Source organism: Pteropus medius, unplaced genomic scaffold (genome assembly GCF_902729225.1).
Source record: "Pteropus medius unplaced genomic scaffold, Ma_sr-lr_union100, whole genome shotgun sequence".
NCBI lineage: Eukaryota > Metazoa > Chordata > Mammalia > Chiroptera > Pteropodidae > Pteropus > Pteropus medius.
Window position 1 is genome coordinate 7,615,428 of NW_024342473.1, and position 26,026 is coordinate 7,641,453.

The 26,026-nt window shown below is 34.3% G+C and overlaps 1 protein-coding gene, 1 long non-coding RNA gene and 1 pseudogene across 4 annotated transcripts in view; 1 reads left to right on the forward strand and 2 right to left on the reverse strand.

The window, feature by feature from the left end:
- Window positions 1-26,026, forward strand: part of FERMT2 (FERM domain containing kindlin 2) — a 60,795-nt gene that overhangs the window by 29,524 nt on the left and 5,245 nt on the right. For all 3 annotated transcript variants that reach the window (XM_039865104.1, XM_039865103.1, XM_039865105.1), the window contains exons 4-12: window positions 4,028-4,162; window positions 10,946-11,171; window positions 11,279-11,381; window positions 12,854-12,961; window positions 16,167-16,301; window positions 17,045-17,094; window positions 18,281-18,405; window positions 24,895-25,001; window positions 25,131-25,352. In XM_039865104.1, the coding sequence (XP_039721038.1) occupies window positions 4,028-4,162; window positions 10,946-11,171; window positions 11,279-11,381; window positions 12,854-12,961; window positions 16,167-16,301; window positions 17,045-17,094; window positions 18,281-18,405; window positions 24,895-25,001; window positions 25,131-25,352 (1,211 nt within the window). The remainder of the gene's footprint in view (window positions 1-4,027; window positions 4,163-10,945; window positions 11,172-11,278; window positions 11,382-12,853; window positions 12,962-16,166; window positions 16,302-17,044; window positions 17,095-18,280; window positions 18,406-24,894; window positions 25,002-25,130; window positions 25,353-26,026) is intronic.
- Window positions 14,311-14,430, reverse strand: LOC120604690 (uncharacterized; annotated as a pseudogene).
- The window catches only part of LOC120604421 (uncharacterized), a 65,373-nt gene continuing 58,520 nt past the window's right edge, over window positions 19,174-26,026 (reverse strand). Inside the window, exon 4 of the long non-coding RNA XR_005653332.1 lies at window positions 19,174-19,589. This is a non-coding gene — a long non-coding RNA (uncharacterized LOC120604421). The remainder of the gene's footprint in view (window positions 19,590-26,026) is intronic.

A 26,026-nucleotide genomic window follows, 5' to 3' on the forward strand; every position in this document is an offset into this window, starting at 1 on the left:
TAAGTCCTAAATTCCTATATCAATGAAATAATTAGTCTCTTAATGATGGGGTAGGCTTACCTTCCTTATTTGTTATTGTTGAAATGAAAACCACTTATTCATAGAGTTCATGTGCAGCAGTGGTTACTCGGAGAAATAAGGTGTGTCATGCTTCTCCACCCTCGCCTAAGCTGCTAGTTCTCAAGAAGTTGGAATCAGAATTACCTATAGAGTTTTTTTTTAAATTGAAATATAATTGACATGTAACATTATATTAGTTTTAGGTGTACAACAGAATGATTCAGAATTTGTATATCTTGTGAAATGATCACAATAAGTCTAGTTAATATCCATTGTGAGAGTTTTTATAAAACAAGCTGCTGGAAGCTCTGAGCCACTAAGGGCATCAGGGAATGTGATCCAAGCATTATTTTTAATGTTATTTTTAACTTCGCAGGCAATTCTCATGGGCACATAGAATTAAGAACTGCTTCATCTGCTTATGACTGACTAAAAGCTAGTTTAAATATTCATTCTTCTACTAACATTAATATCTGGTTTGTGAGCTAGACAGGAAATAACCTAAGAAAAAAATCTCAAAGGATGAATCATGTCATGCAGTGATTCTCAAATAGAAGAGTCACAACAGAAACATTTGGGAGGCCTTTTAAATTATACATGCTTGTTTTTTCTCTCTTCTATTAAACTTGACAATGGCGAATTGTGTTAGAAGTGTCTCGTATCTCTCAGGTGTGATTCATTTTGTGTCTTGTACTTTTTAGCTTTTTCACCACGTATCATTACATGATTTACTTTGGGGGACTGAATGGGTGGAGAGAGCGATTACCACCACCACCACCCTACTTCCACTTAGTACTAAAGCATTACAGACAACTGATTATTCAGAGGCTTAGATTTTCGTAATGCTTCCCCCGCCCCCCGCTCCCCTCAACATGGGCAGTGATGGCATTTAAAACTGAGGGTACACTGATAATTGAAAGTACAACTCATACATCATTAGGTCTCTTAGAATGTTAAATCTTGTTTATTTTCAAAGTAGTCTAGGTAGGAAATGATGATTTGGTTCTTTGTAGATAATCATACCAAGTAAAGCTTTAAAAAATAACATTTGTGCTCATCTTGCTCCACTTTTGCCTTAAAATTATAACCTTTGATTCAGTAATTCCACTCCAATGAATTTCTGAAATGTGGAAAAATATGTATGTAGATGTTCATAGAACCATTATTTATAATGGGTTTATTATTAGAAGAATGGTTAAATTACATATTTACACAGTTTTATACATCTGTTAAAATGATCACTATTTACATAGTCATATTCTATTTTTCAAGAACAAGTTTTAAAGGACTTGATTATTTATACTTTTGTAATTGCCAAATGATTGTATAATTTTTTAAATTAGAGAAAAGCATTAATACCTAATACTTACAAGTACTTGTTATGTGCCTTCCCTGTTCAAAGGACTTTACCCTTAAGAATCATTTAATTTTCACAACAACCTCTTGAGGTGTACTATTATTCTCATTTTGCAGATGAGGAAACTCAGACACTGACAGGCTGAGTAGCTTGCCTAAAGTCACACAGCTAATAAATAGTGGAGCCGAGACTGTATCCAGGTAGTTTGGCTATATGCTTCTCCCTCAGATTTTGCCCCATCAGCCCTGTAGCAGTATGATCCATCCTAGTCGTAGGTCCCCTACAAATAAAAAGCTTCCTGAATTTGTAATATTGGATTGAATCTAGTGGATGTTTTGGACTCCTGAAAGTACAAACTGCCACATGTAATACTTTGATCAGTAACCTAGCACTCTATAGCAGTACAGGTTCTGCAGTGATTTGTATTTTGTTATCTACTCTGTTTATACACTGACACACAGTGCATTGCTGCCAAACATTATAATACATAGACTCAGTGCTTCTCCCCTCTTTTTTTTTTTTCTTGGCTCTCTATCCCTTTAAGCTCTTTGTTTTTAAATTAACTTTATTTTGGTATAACCAAAGTAAATGGTACCTGTTTAAAGTGTACAGTTCGAGTTTTGATAAATATTTACATCTGTGAAACTATCATAATCAGGATTCAGAAATTCCCGTCTACCCTTAAACTTGAGCCAGATAGCCATTGATCTGCTCTGTCACTATAGATTCGTTGTCACTTTTTGGAATTTTATAAATGGAATCATACAGTATATACACTTTATAATTGGATTCTTGTACTTAGTAGAATGGTTTGGAGATACATTCATATTATAGCATGTATCGATAGTTTATTTTTACTGATGAGTTGTGTTCCATTGCATGAGTATACCACAGACATGAAAATATAACATTTTGTTTATCCATTTGGGTGATTTCCAGTTTGGGCTTTTATGTATAAAGCTATTACAAATGTGCTTCTCATTGTCTTGAGTAAATAACTAGGAGCGAATATTTGAGTTGTATATGTTTAATTTTATAAGAAACTGCCAAACTTTTAAAAAAAATTGATTCACTTCACATTCACATTCCCACCAGCTAGGAATGAGAGTTCCAGTTACTCCTCCACATTCTCATCAGCACAGGGTATTATCAGACTTATTAATGTTGGCCACTCTGATCGGTAATGCCATCTCGTGGTTTTACTTTGTATGTTCCTGACCAGTAACGTTGGGCATCTCTTCATGTGTTGTTTAGCCATTCTTATGCATTCTTTGGTGAAGCGCTTGTCCAAATCATTACCTCATTGGTCTACTTATTACTGAGTTGTTGGGTTCTTTATGTATTTTGGATACAAGTCCATTGTCAGATGTTTGTGAATATTTTGTCTCATGTACAGCTTGCCTTTTTGTTTTCACAGCAGTATCTTTCAAAGAGCAGGTTTTTGTTTTGGGCTTATTTAAAAAAAATAAAAGACATTTTTTGTGGGGATTATGTGTGTGTGTCCCCTATCTAAGAAATATTTGTCTACTTATATTTTCTTTTAGGTCTATGATCCACTCAGAATTAATTTTTGTATATTGTGTTAAGTAAGGAATAATGTTCTTTTTAAAATATACATGGCTGTCTTGTTCAACACTATTTGTTGAAAAGATTTTCATTTCCCCTTGAAATGCCATGGCACTTTTGTTCAAAATAATTGACCTCCTATATATGGGTCTGTGGCTGGTTACTCACTTCTATTCCATTCATTTAGATGTCTGTCATTATTTAGCCAATCATTATACCGTCTTGATTGTGGTAGCTTTATGATGTCTTGAAATCAGGTAGTATAAGTCCCCTGACTTTATTCTTTTTAAAAATTGCTTTGACTACTCTAGGATTGTTCTCATTTCCATATAAATTTTACAATCAACTTGTACAAAAGAGCAAGTTGGAATTTTGACTAGGATTCCATTGAATCTTTAGCTCAGTTTGGGGAGAATTGACCAACAATTCGTGCAATTCATGGACATGGTATGTATTATGTATTATATATAATATATAATGTAATATATACCTATTTGGGTTGTCTTTAATTCATCATTACTTTCATTGAACTATTTTGCCTCATCAGATTCTTCACATGAAAATAGGATAAATACAGAAAGTTGTAGCCATTTGATACAAGTCAGAAAAGTTTGTATCAATTATAATTTTGAGATTTGGTAACATGAAAGTATTTTCATTACATTCACTTTACATGCAGAATAAATGAGGGCTACCATATAATATAAAGTGTAATTTCCTTTAGATAAAAGATATTAAAATATATATCTTTAGATTAAAAAATACATATAACTAAGAATTCTAATAATTTTCTCTTTGTACTCTAGATCATTATCTTTCCACTTTGCTGTCACTACATTTATTATATAGTTCTGAATTGAGTGCTTTAGATTATTAAATAAAATATCATATTTGTGTTTTGCATGGCATTAATATCTGATGAAACAAACACATACACAGAAGGAAATGCACATTCTTATTTTGCAATGAATTAATAGATGGATTTACCAACTGTAAAGTGTTTAAATTTTCTGTTATTTTAGTAATTTTTTTTTATCTTAATAGATATCAGACACCCTGAAGAACTTTCCCTCTTGAAAAAGCCAAGAGATCCAACAAAGAAAAAAAAGAAAAAGCTAGATGACCAGTCCGAAGATGAGGCACTTGAATTAGAAGGGCCTCTTATTACTCCTGGATCAGGTGAGTCTCTGACTAAGGGCTCAATGTGAGAACATGGACTGTATGCCTGTGTCTTTTTGATAGTGAATAAATGGATTACATAGGTCAGGAGTAGTCAAGTTAAAAAAAAAAAAACCTCCATGAAATCTCCATCAAAGTGTCATGTGCACATCAACATGTCTAGTGTTAACTGTTGCATCAGTAAAGAAGATGACTGGCTCTTTGCTCAGGAAGAGTCAGAAAGGGACAGTATCTTAACTGAGCTCAGTTCTTTGCTTTGCAGGTACCGGACCTTTTTTTAGTATTTAGTTTCTTATTTGGGTATTCTTTGAAAAACACCACTGTTTAGTTGAGACATTTTACTTTTGTCAGATTACTTAAAACCCACTCTCTGCTTTGCATATGCCAGTCCCTTTGCCTCTCTACCTTTCTCCTTCAATGACTTACTTCTTTAAGAAGCTTTTTCAAATTTCTTTCCATTACATCCCCAACATGAATTAGGTATTCTTCTAATTCAGTTCACTCCTGGTCTTTTAAATTCTTGGGTGATGATAATGAAAGCAAATACTTCATATCATGTTTACTATATGCTCAGAACTATTTCGCACACTTTAACCTTGGAAACTCATTTAATTCTCACTACAACCCTTGAGATGAATTGTTATTACTCATGTTTCAAGGATGAAGGCATTATGGCACAATAAGGTTAGGAACATCTAAGGTCACATACTTTGTAACTTTTATGTCAGTACTTATATACTATAATTGCATTTGAGAGATACCCAGAAAAAAGATAACCCTTACTCTTAAGTAGTTTACAGGCTAATTGAAAAACACAGTTACTATATTTAAGGAGGTAATATATAAATGCTAAATGAATGTTGTAGGAAATAATGTTGTAGGGATTCAGAAGACAAAACAATTCCAGATAGGGTATATTCAAATTATGGGTTGGGGAAGTAAGTTTGTGAATTAAGCTTTTAAGTTCCAGTGGCTAGGATTTTGATGGGAAGAAAAGGCAATCTAAGCAGAAAAACGTGATATTGACAAAGAACATGTGGCAAAAGAAAAGCAGAACATGAACAAACCAGTTGAGCCAAATATAGGGGAGAGACCTCCAAGGAACTTCAGGATCACACTGTATTAAATGTCGGACAGAGGAATTTAGAGTAGTGCACTGTGGAGTCATTTGTTTCCGAATATGTTAACAAAATGAACAAATCATTATTTTAGAAAGAATACCAATTTCTTCCTAGTCAGTAAATTTGTTAGAGGGAGTGAGGGGTTGCAAGTAGTAGTGGAAGCCTGCAGATTGAGGAGGTAAAAGAGAATGAAAGCATGTGTGTCATCATTTATATTGATGAAGGCATCCAAAAGGCACAGTCTTTGCTTTCAATTATTTTTTAAAATGGAAACTTATTTAATTCTTACAACATAGGACTACTTAGAAAAGTATATCTTTGGGATGGTTGAAATCAGGCAGGATTGGTTTTAGAAATGCAAATGAGGGATTTTGTGCAGTGCTATAAAGGAAGAAGGCAATTTGAGGACAAAAGATGATGAATTTCAATGAGAGAATGCCATAAATCTTTTGGACTGAGTAACTGTAGTTTTTTTTTTTTTTATTGAGTGTTACATACAATAAAATGAACAAATTTTAAACTACAGATGAATATTTGCAGATGTATATACTTTGTAATCACCCAGAACATATATTGCATAGCATGATACCAGCACCCCGTAAGGCCTACCACATGCCTTTCCCAGGCAGTATCCCACAAAATAACTACTTTTTGCCTCTGCGACTACCAATTAGTATTGCCTGTTCTTGAACCTCACATGAATGGAATCATATACTATGACTGTGTTTTGAGTGAGAGAATTAAAAATAGGTTTTAGTTGTCTGCACCCAAGCAGTTTAGTTAAAAACACAATTAAAAACATTTGAGGAGTTCCAAAAAGTTGGTATTAAATACTAAGAAAGTACACAAATGTAGTGATGTGTAGAAGACTGATGATCTATAAAGAAGTCCGCTGAGTGCCATATGCACCTAAAAAGTAATATGTAATTAATTTTTTTAAAAAATTTGTTTGCCTGCTTTTATGATTTATTAGCACTTTAGTCAATTATTGGACCAAATACTGAAAAATACGATCAGTTGCATGTTGTGTCCATAATAGCAACAGGTCCATATAATCTCAATACATGACATCTTGGGGTCTTGGAGGACATCAGACAATTTGTTCAGTGCTTCTACTACAGATGTGCTGAGGGCTAGATATAATCTTCATTTCATTGTGGAGTAAACAAACTGTTTCCTTTAGTTCCCACATGCTTCTGGAATTGTGAGCATCTCAGTGTGCTCATGATCAACAAATACATGCATTTATTAATTGATAACTATTATTTAATACATTATTTTTCATTTGAGCCTAACAAAATCCCTGCAGTTTTGGTGATATTGTACATATTTTACTTACAAGGAAAGAAGCCTACAAGGGTTAAGTAATCTGCCCAAGGTCACAAAGCTAGTAAGAGACAGCTAGAATTCAAATCCAGGTCTCTTTGGCCCCCACACTTGTGTTTCTAACTATCATGTAACATTCATCTCTCTAGTTACAGTATTTAAAGTAAATATTTTGTGTATTCTAATGGGAATGTTTGATAAAATATTAATATGTAAATTAGAACTCAACAAAGCTAATTTTTTAAAAAGTAATGTAAAGGATCATGAGTGAATTAATGATTCTCAGACTTAGTCAGATTCTTACATATCATTATGATAAAATTCTCTGAGTTCTCAAATACCTGATTTACATAGCTGTGCTCAGATGGCATGCTCTTGAGTGCTTTGCCACTTCCTAACTGTGACTAGTGAAATAGCTACTCCGATTACCTATTGGAGGGAACCCACTGAACTAGCCTGATCCCAGGTCTGGGAATAACAGTTTTTTTCCAAATAAGAATCAGTTTTACAATATAGTACTGATGTACAAATCAGTAATTTCAGGATGTAATATATAAATAGAAATATAAAATTATCAGCAACGTCTCTAAAAAATCCTAAAGGCAGCTAGACAAAGGAGAACTCTGAGTCTTAAAATAATACTTACAAGAAATAATCAATACTCACTTGATTGGCACTGTCAGGAAAATCACTTTTTCAGGATGCCATTTTTCCTAACTGGAATTTGCCATTTTAAGCATCAAAACATTTTTTTAAAACTATCCTTTAAGTATAAGAGTAATGCATCAACATAGTAAAATTTTACATATTATAGAATTATGTGTTCATTTTGTTTTTAATGAAAGTGAGACTGCTATACACACATTTGTAATTTGCATTTTTTTCACTCAGTGAAGCATAGTAATGGACCTCGTATTGTTTTTTAGTTTCAAAAGTCATACTTTAATAGTCTTATAAAAAATTCAGAGTATGGAAAATTTACTAAACTGAAGGTGGGAGTTCCACTTCAATTTATTCCCTTGCTACTCCCTCTCAAGAAACAGCCATTTCTTGATTGCTTTATATAACTATGTTGTAAACAGCTGGAGTACAACTTGTCAGTACCTTTTCTATGTGTTTAAATATATTTGCATGTCTGGTTTTGTTTTGTTTTTATAACAAGGTGAGAGCCTTGTACATTGTATATTCTGCAATTTGAGGTTTTTCATTGAACAGAATGTTTTCGTGATCTTTCTGTTGTCAGAGTAGAGCAGTCTCCCTAATTCTTTATATAAATGGCTTCAGTTTTCCATATTAGAGAAACTGTAACATTTTATACTGATGTGGTATCGAATTTTTCTATCAAATATACTCTAAAAACTTTCCTAAAAGTTCACATAAACGCCAAAAACAAAAAAAAAAATGTAAAAGTGATGGTTTTACATTCCCATCAATATATGAAAATTCCCCTTTTACTACATTCTTCCAATAATAGATGTTGCAAATCTTTACAAATTTTTGCCAATATGACCAATAAGTAGTACTCGGAATTACTTTATATTCTATTTCCCTGATAAACACCAGTGTAAATAATATTTCACATATTTACTAGCCATTTCTATTCTGTTAACTTTCAAATTATGGACTTTGTCCATTTCTTGATATATATTTTTATTTTTAGTGATATTAATCATTCGGTATGTCATATATGTTCCCTGTACTGGCATTTGGCTTTTAATTTTGTCTATGGTCTTTTTTACTATACTAAGTTGTAGATTTTTATGTAGTCAAATCTATAGTTCAGAGTTTTTACTCTTAATAAACTCTTTATAGATATAAAAATTCTATTTCACTTTAATATTTTTTATAATTATTTCATATTGCTATTTTAATTCATCTGTAATGTCGGCATTTATATTTTCACCTGCAATTTGGTATGAGATATTTTGATGGAAAATTTTCTAAAATATATTAAAATAACTTTAATACTCTTTAAAAATATATATAAGAATATAGTTTGTGATATGTGGTAGATTCTACTGTGTTAAAATAAATTAGGCAGTTAGGAATACAAGAGCTAGTTGGGAATGTCACTGAATTGAGACTTAAAAGGAATTTAAAATGTACCTACCCTCTGACCCAGTATTGTTGCTAGAATTAGGAAATAAGTACAAAATGTTTATTGGAAGCATTTTTTGCAATAGCAGTGGTGACATTAGTAACAAAACACTAAACAAATAAATGCACACCAGTTGGAAATGGCTTAAATAAATTCCACTACACAGTGAGACAGTGTGTTTAGCTGTAATCCAACTGGCTGATTATAGCTTGACTGTACAATTTAATAGCTCTTGACATTGGACAAATTACTTAACCTGTTTGTGCCTCAGTTTGCTCCTCTAAAATGAGAATAAATAAGGTTGTTGGGAACACTAGATGAGTTATTACTATAGAGTGCCTAACAAAATAACAAATAGGAACAGTGAAATGATCAAATATGAGTGTAGAATATACAAAGTAGAAAATTGGGAGGGAAGAGATTTGAGTGGGTAGCTGATTCTATTAAATGTGTGATTTAGGGGAATATATTTCTTTTTTAGAAACTGGATAAAGAAAATGTCAATTCGAACTTCACTCAATTCTGAATAGTAATTATAGTTCATCATTCTAGGAACAAATTTCCAAAAGTATTCTGACATTTTAGTAAAAGATTTTTTTAATAGCTCTTTGAAATAAATGAGAAGATTGTGCCTAGAAGGTAATATTTTTCCACACCTTATTTACATGTATAATCTCTGTAGCAGAATTATCCTTTGCCTAACTGAGCTGGAATAATGTTTTCAGCCCTTTTAATAAGCGTGGGGTGCCCAAGTAACTCTTTCAGAAAATGCCCTTGTAGTTTCAGGTTCTTTCTAGCTTTTAAAGATACCAATGAAAGAAGAGTTCACAACTTTCTTTGATGCTTAAATTTAACAATGTTCAGATTCTACAAGTTGCTTTAGTACAAACATTGGAAAAACATATGCTAGCAAGATTGTGTGTGTGTGTGTGTGTGTGTGTGTGTGTGTGTTTTCTCTTCCTAGACTAGGTCATGACAACTACAGAAATCTCTAGCAGTAGTACCACAGCTTTTTCATAGGTAATTGTTTCTGTTGTTGGAGGGCGGTGGGGAGCTAGAGAGCAAAGTATAGAGATTCCTAAGCACATTCCTAAATCAGGTAAGGGAAACAGCCATTCTCTTTCCATCATCTATTAACAATGTAATACCCACTTACACATTTTCTTTTTAAAAATGATGATTAAAGAACAAAATATAATTAATAGTTAGGACTTTGGAGGAGAGGCACTTTTACTTCATGTCGCGGTGAACTTTAAAAAAAAATTCTTAATCTAATCTCAATTTTTGTAGTGTAAATGACAGGATATATCATCATTTGACTAAGTCAACAAATTTTTATTTATGTAGCCTTTACTATATGCCTAGCTCTTTAATACCAGGGAATCAAGATAAAGACAATATCCCTGCTTTCAGGGATTTAATTATAAAATATACCTTTGTTAGTTAGCTTCTTTGCAGGGAAAATTTTATCTGCCCCTTTGTATTAATATTTTATTTGTAAATCTGTTGGAACCAGTTTAGCTCTTCACTGAGAAAGCATTAATGTAACATTGTTCTCTTAATTTAAGTGAATGTATTCACTTATATCGAGCTGTCTTAAAATGGTATGGATTTCAAAGGGTGATAAATGAGGACATGTTTGTTACTAGACACTTGACTAGAGCACAGCTTCATTCTTTTGAATTGGACAGACAACTTATTTTACTTAGGTTATAGCTTCTAAGATTTTTTACTCTTAAATCTAATTGAAATATATACTTTATGATTCACAAGTAGGAAAACTCTTGTTTTTTTCTTTTTCCCATTTCCTTTTCATTTTCATCCTTTTGTTTCTGTCTTCTGTTGTTGCCTTTCCTTTTATCTTCTGAATTCCTTTCTTTCCTTTCCTATAGGCACTGATGTTCTTTACATTGGCCCTCTGAAAGGTGAGCCTTGCCACAGTCAAAAACAAAAGGCTTTTGTCTGCTTTAGCTATATCCTTAATTCTCTTGAACTGATTTTTCCCCCCAGAATTACCAAAACTTAATTATATTCTTTTGGCCTTATTATATGTTCTAATGTTCTACAAGTAAAGTGTTAAAATTAATTCATATGTTTTTAAGACAGGTAAAATAATGTACTAAGCTTTCTTCCAGAATGAAGCTTTGTTTCACAATGTGCTTTATATCATTATAGCATGTGTTATTGAAAAGATTCTATATTTCTTATTTACTACTTATTTTTCATGTTATTTATTAGGAAGTATATATTCAAGCCCAGGACTTTATAGTAAAACAATGACCCCCACCTACGATGCTCATGATGGAAGCCCCTTGTCACCAACTTCTGCTTGGTTTGGTGACAGTGCTTTGTCAGAAGGCAACCCTGGTATACTTGCTGTCAGTCAGCCCATCACATCACCAGAAATCTTGGCGAAAATGTTCAAGCCTCAAGCTCTTCTTGACAAAGCAAAAATTAATCAAGGGTGAGTTTTAAAATAGAAATACAGTTGAAGATTTTATCTAAATAGAGGTAGAAGTATTTTACAAATTCTGTCTTGCTTTATTCTACTGCACTTGTTAATTTGCCCAGATGGCTTGATTCCTCAAGATCTCTCATGGAACAAGATGTGAAGGAAAACGAGGCCTTGCTGCTCCGATTCAAGTATTACAGCTTTTTTGATTTGAATCCAAAGGTACCGAGGGTTTAGAGGAATTTCTTTTTTTCATTTTTATTTTGTTCATTTGAATGTTTGTTTTCTGGAAGTTGATGGGGTAAGAAATTATTCGTAAATAGCAAGTCTCGTATAATTATAAAAACCCAAAATATGAGACAAAGGCATCTATATTTCAAACAAATCTATTGTTTTAATAGGTTGAAAGCATAACTAAACCTTTTTCCTTTTTAAGATAATTGAATTTTTGGTTGATTTGTATTTTAAAGACACTAGTTTGGTAAAAGGCACAGAATTGGTAAAGTTATTTGGGGGTTTTTTTTCATACTGCTCTTAAACTGTATTTTAAGTAAAAATTTTTCCGGAAGATTACCTTTTCAATTACTTTGATTTCTAATTAAGTACCAAATGATGTTGCTTAAAAATTTTTTTAAGTCTACATGTCTTCCTGTCTTATAGCCAAACATTGTAATATGTTTTTTACTGTAAAATGTTTGGCACCATCTGTGCTACTCAAGTACTTTTGTTTTTCTGATGAGTTAAATTTACTATAAAAATCAGGAGTATTTTCCCCCAGAAACCACATGGCACAGATATTTTGCTTCCCTATTATCCTTGGCTGGAGCTGAGGGGAGGGAATCTCTTGACTACCTTCTCATCCTTTTCATGTCCATTTTTAAGTATATAGTTATCAGTTTTTATTAAGCGCTCAAGTAATTCTTTATACAACAGTAAAATGTACATAGTAGAACTGTAAAAAATGTCAATCCCTTTTCAGGCCATATCTAATCGTAGTAAAACCAAAGCTGCTTTGGGAACATAAGTACATTTGCAGGAAAGGGGGTTATGTATTTTGTTAACATAAGATAGTATTATTGTTAAGACATTACTGATTTTTATTAACGTAACTAAATAGATATTTTAATAACATAAGTAAATCTTTTCTGCAAGCATATACATGCACCCTCTATTTTGGATTCTTAAAATAATTACTGTTTCTAAGGACCTGCCACTTTGTCTGGGCATACTTTCTCACAGTGAGTAAGATGTTCCCTGATTAATTAGATGTTCTCTAATTAATTTACTCTCTGATTATGACATTTTAGTGTGGCAAGTTGCAGTAACAATATTGAAGAGCAGTCCGTTCTACCTTACTTGAATGTTTTCAAGTAAGATTATTTTTGTTAAAGACTATAGTATCTTGGTATTTTTCTGGAAAATAACATAAGAATCTATTTCTAATACTGAATAATAATCTTTTGGCATATTTCAATGTAATTTTTAATGGAAAACTAGATATGGATATAGATAGATAGATAGATAAACCCTGTAGATATTTTTCATTATTGTGTATTTGATAGTCAATAAAATCCTAGAAAAAAAATTTGTGTATTAAATTTTTCTCATCAAGCTTTAAAAGAAGATATTCAGAGTTTTCAAACTTTTTAATGTGAAAGTGATATATTACAAAAGAACTATGTCTCTTCCTGCAGTATGATGCAATCAGAATCAATCAGCTTTATGAGCAGGCCAAATGGGCTATTCTCCTAGAAGAGATTGAATGCACAGAAGAAGAAATGATGATGTTTGCAGCCTTGCAGGTAATGGAGTGTTGGTAAATGGGACTTTTGGAGGGAAAAGCATAGGGGATTATTTGCTACGTAGAAAGTGAATAGACACTTACGAAGGCAAAATATGTGAATTTTGCTTAAATTTTTGTCTTATCCAAGAGTTTAGTGGTATACTGATAGTTACTTTTCTGTATCCTGAGGAGAAAATTGTCTTCCCACCCTTCAGACGTATATTAGATTAAAACTATCCAATTTTCCTTTGGAAATAGATTCTATATTAAAAATCAAGTTTCTGAAATGAAGCTTACTTGCATAATTTCATAAAGAATTGAGAATGATAAATTTTAAAGTACGCTTTGGCAGAAATACCTTTAAAGAAGATAAAATTTTAAGAGACTAGTGAAACTAAACAAATACAAGTTTTTAGAACGATAATCCTTAATAAGTAGGTAGCTAACGTTTTCCTTATATTAAACCAGTGTTTTTCCAAATGTGGTTCTTGTACACCACCTGCATTATAATTACAGTAAGACTTATTTAAAAAATGATCCACTTAATTACTGCTGCCCTCTTTGGTAAAAAATTTAAGGTGGAGTCCACAAATCAGCATTCTTAGAGGCACTGAGGTCTGACTGACCACTTACATTTCAGATTACCCGAGTGAGGCTTTGGTGAGTGTTCTCAGATTATGGTGGAATTCTGGTTTCATCTAAAGTCCTGATAATTAAATATAGGATGCAAAGTTGTATTCTGTTATAAGTTTTCACTATAAAAATGATTTTTTCCTCCTTTAGAACAAAAATTAAAATGCTCTCAATCTTCCGAATGCTTCCATGTACCCAGAAGCGTCTTCCAGTTGACTCAAAAAGTTGTCCTTTGGAGAAGAAGAATGGCTAATTTCTCTTTAGTTTACATGATGAAAGAAGGGAATCGAAATGAAGCTCAGAAAGGGAAAATCTTTAATGACAGATGAATTAGTTTAGTCAGTTTCTAGAGACTTGCTGAAACAACTAGCTAAGAATCTTCTATTGTGTTTCTGGATATGATTCAGACTGTTGAAAAAATTACTCGAATTAAGTTCTGGAGCAGTTTTCTTGAAAGTCCCTCACTTGGTTATGATGTTTTACCTACATCTTTCTCACTTAGAATATGGGCTTATAATTTTCTAGTGAAGGTTTTGTCAATAATAGAATAATAATGCATGCAAAATATATATGAGAAAAATCCAGATTTTTATTGTATTTCTTTTTATCTTATTATAAAAATAACTTTATTTTTAATTTTTATTATCATTTTTTTTTTTAGGTGAGGCAACCTTTGGTTGACCTCAGGTTGCAAGGACCTTGTCAGCTTACAATCCCTTATTTTCTATTTTTTTACGCCTACAGCACCTGGTCTTCCTAGGTGGTCTCCCATCCAAGTACTAACCAGGCCTGACCCTGATTAGCTTCCAAGATCAGAAAGGATCGGGTTTGTTTTAGGGTGGCATGGCCGTAGAAAATAATGAATCTTTTAAAAACCAGCATATACTTACAGTGCTTGGCACATACTAGGTGCTCAACAAGTATTTGTTGAATGAGTATACATAGTTGTATTTTCTCAGAAATGGGATTATTCCGAAGCTTTCTCTCACCAAGTATACAGTAGATACTCCTATTTCGTTTCAGTAAAAAACACCTCATAAACCATGAATTTTAATTTGTAGAAACTGAATGTCCCAAAGCATAGCTATCCTGGACCATTTTAGAATCTAGATTTGATGAGAGCATTTTGGACTACAAGTCCCCTGAATTATTAGAAGCCTCTCAGAGACTGACCTGAAGGCCCCGATAACCATCTAGTACCAGAAGGGGGAAACTTTGGAAGTATGGCAAGGAGATGCCTACTGTTCTTTTTATTTCATACACAGCCTGCACTCTCCTTGGGCCTTCTGGTTCCTTGTGTAAAAGGAATCTTCAGTAGTAAAAAGAAACAAAGTAATTCAAAATAAGATGTGGATAAAAAATTAAGTAGGTAAGTTAGTAATATTGTTTTTAAAGCAGTTAACTCATGAAGACCTTTTGTATCAGAATCACCTAAGATACTTAGTAAAAATGCAGATTCCAAGCTGAACCACAGATTTGCTGAATCAAAATCTCTGGAGATAAACCCTAAGAATCTCGCCACGTGATTGGTAATATACGCTCACATTTGAGATAAGTGCCTGAGAGCCTCAACCTACTTTCTCCATGGTTTGTGAACATGGAAGCTTCTGCCACTCTAAGGATCTTGTTTCAGCACAACTGAAGGAATAGCCACAGACTGTTATTAATTCACTAAATCTTAAAATACAGAGGAACATTGATAATTAGCCTCAGATTAGTTTATTAAATGTTCCCATGAATAGACTGTATTCATTGAATAAATATTTCAGAAATTTAGAGTGCCCCTCTGCTGCTTAGCACTTTGAAAAGTAACTGATTAAGTGATTTAAAAATTCTGCTTACCTTTGTATAAAATCTCTCTACGTTTTAACATAAAAATCTAATAGATCATTAATATTTGTTCTACATTATTTACCTAAATGTATTTAAAATCATGACTAGTTAATTCTGTACTCCCCAATTTTTCTGTTTACATATAGGAGTTTTCACTCTTCATAGGGTGTGTGTGTGTGTGTGTGTGTGTGTGTATTCACATGTAAACATAGTCTATCTTATTCTTATGTAACCAAGAATATAAACACCATCTCCCTCTGATGACATTTTCAGCATTGACTTGAGGATGAGGGGAAAGTGCAGCTTTCACTTTCAACATGATAGTGTTAACTTTCCCTTTCTGGGCAATAGTGGAATTAAAAGGTAATCCATGATAATCCATTTATACAAATGACCTTATGCATATTCTGTTCATTCAGTATCTGTTGGTTCCAGGCTCTGTTCTAGACAGAGAATGGTGCAGGAAGCAGGTGGAAGGTAAAAATTCTCTGCATATGTGGAGGACATGTTAATTCCTCAGGCCTTCCAAACGATGACTTCATTTGTATATGCCCAAAGACCCTACTACTTTTGGATAATTAGCAGATTTAGGACATTGATTTCAGATGTCACGCCCTTTCATTTCCTATCGTTCTAGTTCCTGGACACATTTATCTTTCCAAATTAGGTGATGAAAAGCATTCAGTATAGGTGGTAGATAAGAATCTCATTTTAAAGTTTTACAGTTAGAACAATCATTTAAATATTTCTGATTTCAGTATCATATCAACAAGCTGTCAATCATGACATCAGAGAATCATTTGAACAACAGTGACAAAGAAGTTGATGAAGTTGATGCTGCCCTTTCAGACCTGGAGATTACTTTGGAAGGGGGTAAAACATCAACAGTTTTGGTAGGGTGAATCTTTTTACCTACTAATTTACTTTGAATTGATGCTTATCTTTTTGTGGATTTAAGCTTTCATGAAGTATTTGGGGGAACTTAATGCTTTAGAAAATTCTGACATGATTTTTCAGAAACTTTTAAAATTAATATTGCGCTAGTCTCAATTGCTTCCAACACAATAAAGAAAGGTAAATCTTCTCATACTTTGCACATTCTCTTATAAGTAGTGGGAGAATATTTCTCCAGAGGAAAAGTTCATCTCAAGTCACAGTAAAATCCATTTAGTGCTCTCCGAATTTTAAATATTACAAAAAGAAGAGAGAAGCAGATCTCAAGAAAAATTTCAAATGCTAAGTTTAGTTTTATGGTTTTAGAGTTTAGGACTTAGTTACTACAGAACAAATACTTATCTTGGGGTTGTTATGATTTACAAAATTTCCATATGAAGGTATAAAGTGTTTTAGCCATATTAGAATCAGTATACTCTTGTGGGTTATGTAAATTCCCATTTTGATAAAATTCTATTAGCTTTTTAAATGACATTTGAAAATGCTTTTTTGTATATGATCATATAATATGATTGTACTTTTAAAATCTTTATAATCCAGTGCTTGTTTGCTTTAGCAACACATATACTAAAATCTGTATCCTATGTAATATTGTTTGTTAAATAAGCTGGTTCTTGATATCAGATACCAAATATTGGCATTTCATATTTCAAGAAAAAAAATGATTAAATTCTTTCTCTAGGGTGACATCACTTCCATTCCTGAACTTGCTGACTATATTAAAGTTTTCAAGTAAGTATACAAAGTGGAGGGAATCCAAATACTAATGAGTAAGTATCAGTTTTATAGTCTCATGTTCACATTATTAAAATTTACTATAAATGTGGCAAATGTACCTGTGAAAGCATTTACCAATTAAATGAATGCTAAATTATAATGAAGGGAAATAACCATTTTTACCAAATTAAAAAAAATCACAATACTCATTAAGTTTTATCTGGTAAACATTTTTCTTAAGCCCAAAAAAATATACTGTAACCTAGTTTGCATCATGTAGACTCTGTAGTGCAGTGGCTTATCAGCAGAAAGCCTTCCCGTCTGGGTGAAAGCACAGTACTGTTAACTGCCAGTGGTCATTTCCTTGTTCAGAGCCCCAGATCCTCTTGAATTCTGTTTGTTTATGGGACATTTTATAATTAAGGTTCCAGTGTATCTTATCTAGACTTTTAAAGTCTAGTCATATTCCCTAGAATCAAGAGAACTAGGGATTAAGGCATAGAGGGGAAAGAAGAAAGTTGGTGATGTGGAACATAAGATACAAAGCCATTGTGGAATAAACCATTTACTGTCACTAAACATGACAGTTTAGCATACATAACATTCCTGAAATAAGTGCATGATTTCTGATGCTGCTGCCTACCCCCACTTCTTCTCCACTTACACACTTTTATCATCTATCTGTATCTTTCCACTCTCTCTCTTGGCTGCTCTGTCTTCTTTTTGACATTGGAGCAGCAAAGTTAGTCACCATTGAAATGCATCCCTTAGAGAGATAAGCACTTCCCTCACTTTAGTCATGCCAGGTAAACTCGTGTGTTCAGAGAAACTCCAGAGGCAGCCCTTCAGACACCTGTGAGCCTGTAGGTAATCATAGGACCTAAAGACTCTGTGATTATTGACATTTACTTCACCTTTTCCTGTGACTTGCTAGTGACAGAGACGGCTACAACGGACAGAAATTCTAGAATGTTGGCTCTACTGTCTTTCGCCTCTCTCTTTATGAGAGCTTCCTGAGTAGACTTATGGGGAAGGAAGGGGCAAATCCAATAACAGCAACATTGACTATAACACACTGGCCAAAGGGAACTGAATTCAGCAGATGTAAAACTTTTAACGTTGTGAAACTTTAGTGCTAAAACAAAGCACTGATAAGAGTTATTTCAAAAATGGTTTTCTCTTAATTCTATTCAACACATAGGCCAAAAAAGCTGACTCTAAAAGGTTACAAGCAATATTGGTGCACCTTTAAAGATACATCTATTTCTTGCTATAAGAGCAAAGAAGAATCCAGTGGCACACCAGCTCATCAGATGAACCTGAGAGGTAAGGAAAGCCTTAAAATGACCAGTGTTGATGGTGGCATAGCTATTAGCTAATATTCAGTAAACTTCACTTTGCTAGGGGAATAAGTGTTTCACCAGTTTCTTTACTCCTTTAAGTACTTTTTATATTTAGATATGTATTTTTTTATTTAGTTGTTTTTGTCTTAGACTTATCTTCTGTTGGTTCTCGGTGGTAGGGAGAATTTGCTCACCAAGTCGGTTTGCTTCTTATGCAGCTGGAGGACATCCTGCTTGCCTCTGGCTGAGACTTCTCTTTAAGGCCTTTAGTCATGTAGATTGTTGATGAGCCTGTCACTTGTCATATTATTCGCTAAAACCACCTGACTCACTTCAGATTTAGATAGCCGTACCCCTGAGAATCAGTCTCCCATGAGCTCACATAGCACTACTACAGATATTCCTTACAATGGAGTTATATCCAGATAAACCCCTTGTAAGTTGAAAATGCATTTAATACACCTGACCTACCGAACATCTTAGCTTAGCCTGGCCTACCTTAACCCATTTCTCGGTTGCCCCAAGCGTACTCATCTGCGGCGCTTGTGGCTGCAGGGTTACCCCTAGATAACTTGTGGGTTACAGTCCTAACCTCACCCCCAAAGTTTGCCACGAAATAGCTCGCTTTTATTATTTTTGCATTGCTCTAGTATATTGACAGTCTTTGGAAACAAATGACATCTATTTATAGCATTCTGTTTTTAGTAGTGGTATTTCCATTTACAAAATATAGTAATTCTCAACCATAGAAAATGTCAAATCCTAGAAAACAGCATTTTTATGATGTTAACATTATTCTCAAACAGCTGTTAGCCAAAGATTCATTCGATGAATCTGATTTATGTGTACATTTCTGTTACATTAGGATTAGGGGCAGGCTCTGTTTAGAAATAACTCCAAGAACAGTTTTAATATTTTATTTTCATATTGAAAACCCATCAGATTTGCTTCAGCCTCAAAGAGTGTGTTTATATAAAATTAAATTAACACTGGCAGCGAGCTACACTTTTCTAAACAAGACATGGGTTAAACATGCTCAGAACACAATATCCAAAAATATGTTGGCAGTGGTACACTTAGAGCATCAGTTGTTTACTCTGGTGATCATGTGACAGACGGAGAGCTGCCCAGCATCATGAAGAGCGCATCATTATGCATATCAGTTACCTGGGAAAAGATCAGAATTCCAAATTTGAACTGTGGTTTCTATTAAATGCATATTGCTTTTGCATCATCGTAAAGCTGAAAAATCGTAAGTCAAACCATTGTAAATAAGTTGGTGACCGTCTGTACACCTGTGGCACCTGGCACGCTTGGTAAAGGAAGCAATAGATTGGCTTCTCACTGTTCCATACTCTTTACTGTGTCTTCCCTTATAGCAAGGGCTAGAAAACTAAAATACATTTTTTTAGATTCATTTCCAGTGAAATTGAGATTCTAATCTGGTGCATTCATGTAAGACTTGAATTCCCAACTGAGTTATAGGGTTGGAGAGGCAGAACTGAGAAAGGAGTGAGATGCTTCTGGGCTCTGGAGCTACAGCTGCAGTGTCAGCTTCCTGGTTTCCCAGCTTCTTGATTGTAATGAAGGTTGCACCTCCCTTGGCAGGGAGTTATTCCTTTCGGCCCAGCCCATCTTCTTTGGGTTATATTTTACATGTACATTTATTATGTGTAAAGTAATATACACATAATATCTTTTTAAGTATCTAAAAACACTTGTATTTTGATAAAAGTACCAAAGAAAAGTGCCCCCTGACTCATTTTACAAAAATGATTCCCAAAATAAATTCAGTTATCACTTAAAAATACAGTGGTGCTTTTCCTGAACTATTTTCTTAATTTTCCTGAGTACATTTTACATTTGGATAGTTTTAGTATATTTCAACAAAATATATTTTTAATCTGCCCGGTAGTCTGAACTATTGTTTTATGGTTATATATAGCATTGTAAAATAGGAAACTTCTATTCTGGAGAGAAGATTGCTGGGCCAATGTGTTGGAATTCTGTAATTTTCCTAAAACTTTTAATTAGTATCACTGCCTAAGTCACATGAATTTGACTTTTGGGTCTCTACCATGATTTGTTACTCAGAATCTGTTGCAGCTTTCTTCTTGCTTATCTCTTAAACTACCCAGAGCCAGCTCAGATTATCCACTCTTGAGTAAGAGACTGGATCTATCTCCTGGCCTCTGTCCTTTCTGTTTATGTTATATCCTTAACCTTCTCCTTGTCTGACTGAGAAATCAAGTCCTGGTGTGGATTACAGCTCAAAAGGTGTCCTCATTCATTCCACCTCTTCCAAGTCCTCCCAAAGGGGCACTTTTCTGGCACATCACACTGATGAGGATAATACTCCTAAGAATCAAATGGCCTAGATTCTGCTCTGCCACTAAACAAGCCTTGTGAGTTTGGAAAAATAGCCTATTTGGACCTCAGTATCTCCTCTGAGAACTGAAGATGTTGGTCTAGATGCTCTGTAAGACCCCTGAAAGGTCTAAAATGCAACTTTCTAAAAAATTCAGTTTAGCAAATATAAATTGAACTCCTATGCCACAAACTGTGCTAGGTACCAGAGACATGGGCGAGAACCAATTATAATCCCATCCTTCAAGATATTTAGAGCCTTTTGAGGAGATAAACAATTACAATTCCAGCAATAAATAGTACTTTAAAAAGTAAGTTAATGGGTCAGAGGAGCAAGGGGATAAGGGTTCTGTATCAGTCTTCAGTGATGGTGGAGAGAATTATTAGAGACCCCATGGGAGAAATGGTGTTGGAGTTAAGATCCAAAAGTGCAAACTGAGATCTGTGGAAGGAAGGAGATTTCCTAAAAGTGACTTCCAGAATGAGACTGGTATGCAAAAATGCTTGGAGAAAAGCATCAACCACCATGGGGTGGGGAGGGCTGTGCTGCTGGAATTCACTTCAAAGGAGGAGGATGTACTTCCTTAAAAGCTGTTGAATCTGATCCCTGCTAACACAAGAGGTAATAACAGAAGAAGTTGGGAGGAATTAGTGGATAAAAGTGTTAAGGAGATTGTTTTTTAAAGTAGCAGCAATGAAGTGCCATTGAAAGATTATTAACATGAAAATGACAGTATCCATCATATTTATTTTGGCTACAGTTTAAAGGAGTAATTTCACAGTAATGACAGTGATCCAAATTAAGGTTGTCAATATGAATGGAGAAAGGGTACAAATTCAGTAGATACCGAGGAAGTTGAATCCATAGACTGAGTGATTGATTCGGGAGAGGCTAGAGGGGAAGGACTTGTTTCTGGCTTGTGTAATTGGGTGGATAGGGTGATATTGAGATTCGGAATAGACAAGAGCTGAGTTTGGAGAGAAAGATGAGTTTAATTCTGTGATATATAAAATTTGTGGTACCTACGGGATATCTATTTGGAGATAGCCTGTAGGCCATTGGATCATGGGAGAAATCCCTGCCACAGATACTGATAAGGTAGCAATTAGTGTTAACAGTAAGTGTAGCCATTGGAATGCTTGTCTATAATATGAGAAGGCCAAAAACAGAACCCTGCAGAACACTCATGTTTAAGGGACAGGTCAGATTAGAGGAGCTTGCAAAGAACAAGAAAAAAGTGCATAGGAAAACCATGATAATGATGGAAACTAAGATAAAAAGTTGTTTCAAAAAGGAGAGGAGTCAGTAGCATCAAATGCTACAGAGAAGTAAGATTAAGATTGTTAAGTCGCCATAGGATTTAGCCACATGAAGGTGGTCACTGGCCTTTATTCAAACAGATTCAGCAGTGTTTTGAGTATGAGTGTCAAAGTGCAGTCATTGAGAAGTAAATAGAAACAAAGACAGCTTGTTAATGAACCTTATCTATGATAAGGAAGGAGGGAAAAGGGCAGTAACAGAAGGCAGAGATATAAAGAGGAGAGAGGCATTTTGTGGTTTAAGATGGGAGAGACTCAAGGAACTAAAATGCTGACAGAAAAGCCACAGTAGAAAGAAACAAACCTATTATTTGGGAAAGGAGGGGATGTCTGTGATGGAGCAAGGTCCCTGATGGGAGCAAGGGCAGCTAGGTTTATCTGATGTGGCAAGAAGCTGGGGGACTTCAATTCTGATGGCTTTTTATGATCTTGGAAAAATAGGAAGTGAGGTTGTCCCCTGAGATTGAGCAGCATAGGAAGCCTGAGAAGATTTGAAATAAACGTTGTTGAGAATGTCTGTAAACATAGAAGGATTACAAGTGTCCAGGGCCAGGTCAAGGTTGGGATCCATGAATTTCTAGTGAAAGCTATTTGCTCAGTTTTTTTGTTATTTTTCCCCACTCTCCTATTACAGTGTTCAGCAACCTAAGTATAGGCAAGTAAAAAGGTAGATGGTTGGATTGAAGCAGGTTAAGGTTTTGCTAAGTGTGTATGATGGAAACACAGTAAATCTGAGGAACCAGAGGTGATGTCTGGTGAATGGGATCTAGGCTGGGCTGGGGAGAAGAAAAGTGTGAAAACACACTGCTCATGGGAAGAAAGTTGAAGGGTCACAGTGTAGGGCCCCTCAAAGAGTTTGAAGTAAGTTAAGATTGTGATCCGAATGGGCTGTTTGCATTTAGCAGTTCAGAGGAATAGTAATTGGGTTACAACAAAGTCCATAACTTTGCCTTGGAAGTCAGTAGCTAGGTGGCATGGAGTGAGTGTCGTCTGAGGTGTGTGGCCCAGTAAGTGCCTCTGTGCCTACACTGTCACTTGAGTTACTGCTCACTTTGTCTCTCCCCTTTTAGTTTTCTTGGTATTTTACTTCTAAAAGAGGCCAAATTATTACAGGATTGTGTACTTTAAATCTACCTGGATAATTAATAGAATTTTACAAAAGATTGTATATTATTTTCAGATAAACACATTGCCACACAACTTTCTCATAGTTTCTAATGCTTGTATAGAAGGAGTTAAATGCTGTTGCTATTTATATGTAGTAAATTTTTTTAAAAAGTAAAGGGGAGAGAAAGTCTACCGAATTCATGATAGGGGCTGCTTCTGGAGAGTTTGGAGAAAAGGACCCCCTTTATCTAAAATGTTGTTTCTTTTATATAATAGTTAAAACATTTATGTGAGGAGAAAAAATGACCATCTTAATGTTTGTTCTTTCTGTGTGGAAGATATGTATGTAGAGGTTTATTATCTCGTTCTTTGTACTTGGTATCAAGAGAAGTTGCTCCAGTACAAAGAGCAAGGCAACGGAATGTCCTGCTAACACTTTATGTTTTTCATCATAGAGTCTGCTGGTCTTAAGACATATTGAGGGTGACACGAACTAAGTACAAACAATTGGAATACCCTTTAGGGGCCTTCAACACGTACATTATCTTATCCTTGCAACATCCCTAATGAGGTGGAGTTTAAGGTCAGGAAATTTGGGCTTAGATATGTTAAATAAATTGTCCATAATTAAGTGGTAGAGAAAAGTCTAGAACCCAAATCTGTCTGATTGCTAAGCTCTTCTCCATATGTTTTATTGGTTACTACTTATTTATGCCAACCATTACCCCATCATCCAACTGTTATGTTCAGTAAATCCATGTTCTCTTCTGTAAAGCTACCAGCTGATGTTAACAGTTGATTACATGAATTGTTGCAACCCATAAATTCTGAGAACTTGCCCGTGAAGTGAAATTCTGAATGCCAGTTATTTTCATACTGACTTTCCAAGTATATTAAGTGTATGTTATTTTCTGAAGCAGATGCACTCCTAAAATATTGTGCATAAAGTTAATTTGTTGAGTCATATCTATAAAGAAATTAAAGAAACCATTTTTGTACCAATGTTCACCCTCTGAATTAAAGTATTTGTGAGTTGTAAATACTTAAGTGTTCCAGCACCCTGGAATTTTGGAAGGAGGCATGTGCCGGGAGCACCCAGATGGCTCAAAAGACCTGTGCCGTTCGGCTTCTTTCCACAGGGATCGGAGGGTACAGCAGTTGCTTAGGGAGCAGCAGGGCTAAGAAGCTCCCAAATAGGACTCTAGCTCAAACTGGCTAATCCCTCTCACAGACTTGTTTAAGGCATCAAAAAGTCATTCTAACCAAAACACAATTAAGTTAGAATTTAATTACAGAAAGATATTTTAAGTCCCTATGCATTTAGAAACTTAAATCCTAAATAACTTAAGATTCAAAGAACTGAATGATATTGAAACAACATATCAAAACTTGTCGGAGTATAAGTGGTGTTTTTTGGTAATACCTTTTTAACAGGACCCTTTCTCAGTCCAGTTTTATAATTGTGAGGGCCGCAAACTCTGTGCCATTACCTCTTTTTCTATATTAGATCTTTCTGACTCTGCTCTACCCCAAACAAAATTACTGGGCATAAAGAATTTATTCTCTAATTTATAGATTCAACAGCTCCATGTTAAGATGCTGTAAAATAAGGGCTGCCTGTATTGGGTTGGGATTTCTTAAAAGTAAATTTGACCATTTTAATAATTTTTTATTACAGGATGTGAAGTTACCCCAGATGTGAACATTTCAGGCCAAAAATTTAACATTAAACTCCTGATTCCGGTTGCAGAGGGCATGAATGAAATCTGGCTTCGTTGTGACAATGTAAGTTTTCCAATCAAAAGTGGTCGTCTTCGATTCTCTAGTGAGTTAACTAGTCGACTGTCCTTATATTTTATATTCAAAGAATCCATCATATAGCATAATTCATACCTCAGTATTTCTTTTTGACAGGAAAAACAGTATGCACACTGGATGGCAGCGTGCAGATTAGCCTCCAAAGGCAAGACCATGGCGGACAGTTCTTATAACCTCGAAGTTCAGAATATTCTTTCCTTTCTGAAGATGCAGCATTTAAACCCAGATCCTCAGTTAATACCAGAGCAGATCACAACTGATATAAATCCTGAATGTTTGGTGTCCCCTCGCTATCTGAAAAAGTACAAGAACAAGCAGGTACGGTTCATTTTACTTCATCTACCATTTTCTTTTAGTTTGTTTTACAGTTTTATACATATACTTTAAATTTAGTTTCCCTTCTTAAAACTTTTTGTCTTAATTGGTAGTCTTTTGTATGAGGTGGCTAGACTATAAAATTGGAAACACATAGCTTTTAGTTCATTTAAATTGGTCATTTAAAAAAACCTTTTATCATTTTAATAGAACAGGTAATAGAATAGTTGGAGCATATTTATTGTAAATAACATGAAGGAGATCACTCTGTTGACAGGATATTCTTTCAAGGAATTAAATGCGGTCTTACTGCTTCGTGTTCCTTAATTCATGCACTTTTTTTCATTTCTCCACACAATCTAATGACTGTTCTTTGCTGTTAAAATTGACTTTTCCAGCCTTGGAAATAAATTTTCCAAGGGTAGAAGTAGTCTACATTTTAACATTGTTTTTTCTTAACATTAACAGTCAAAACCTAACCAAAATTTGCATAATGTGACAAAATTTGGTAAATTTTCATTGAAATTGACTGCTTTTGTTCACTCTTGTTTAGAATTCCTTTACTGGAAATTAAGACCATAGAAGGATTGCTATTTAGTAAAATGATTCTTCAGTACGACCTAAAAGGTTCTTTGCAGGGGAATTTTACTTGGGATAGCCCCCAGTATTCTCTACAT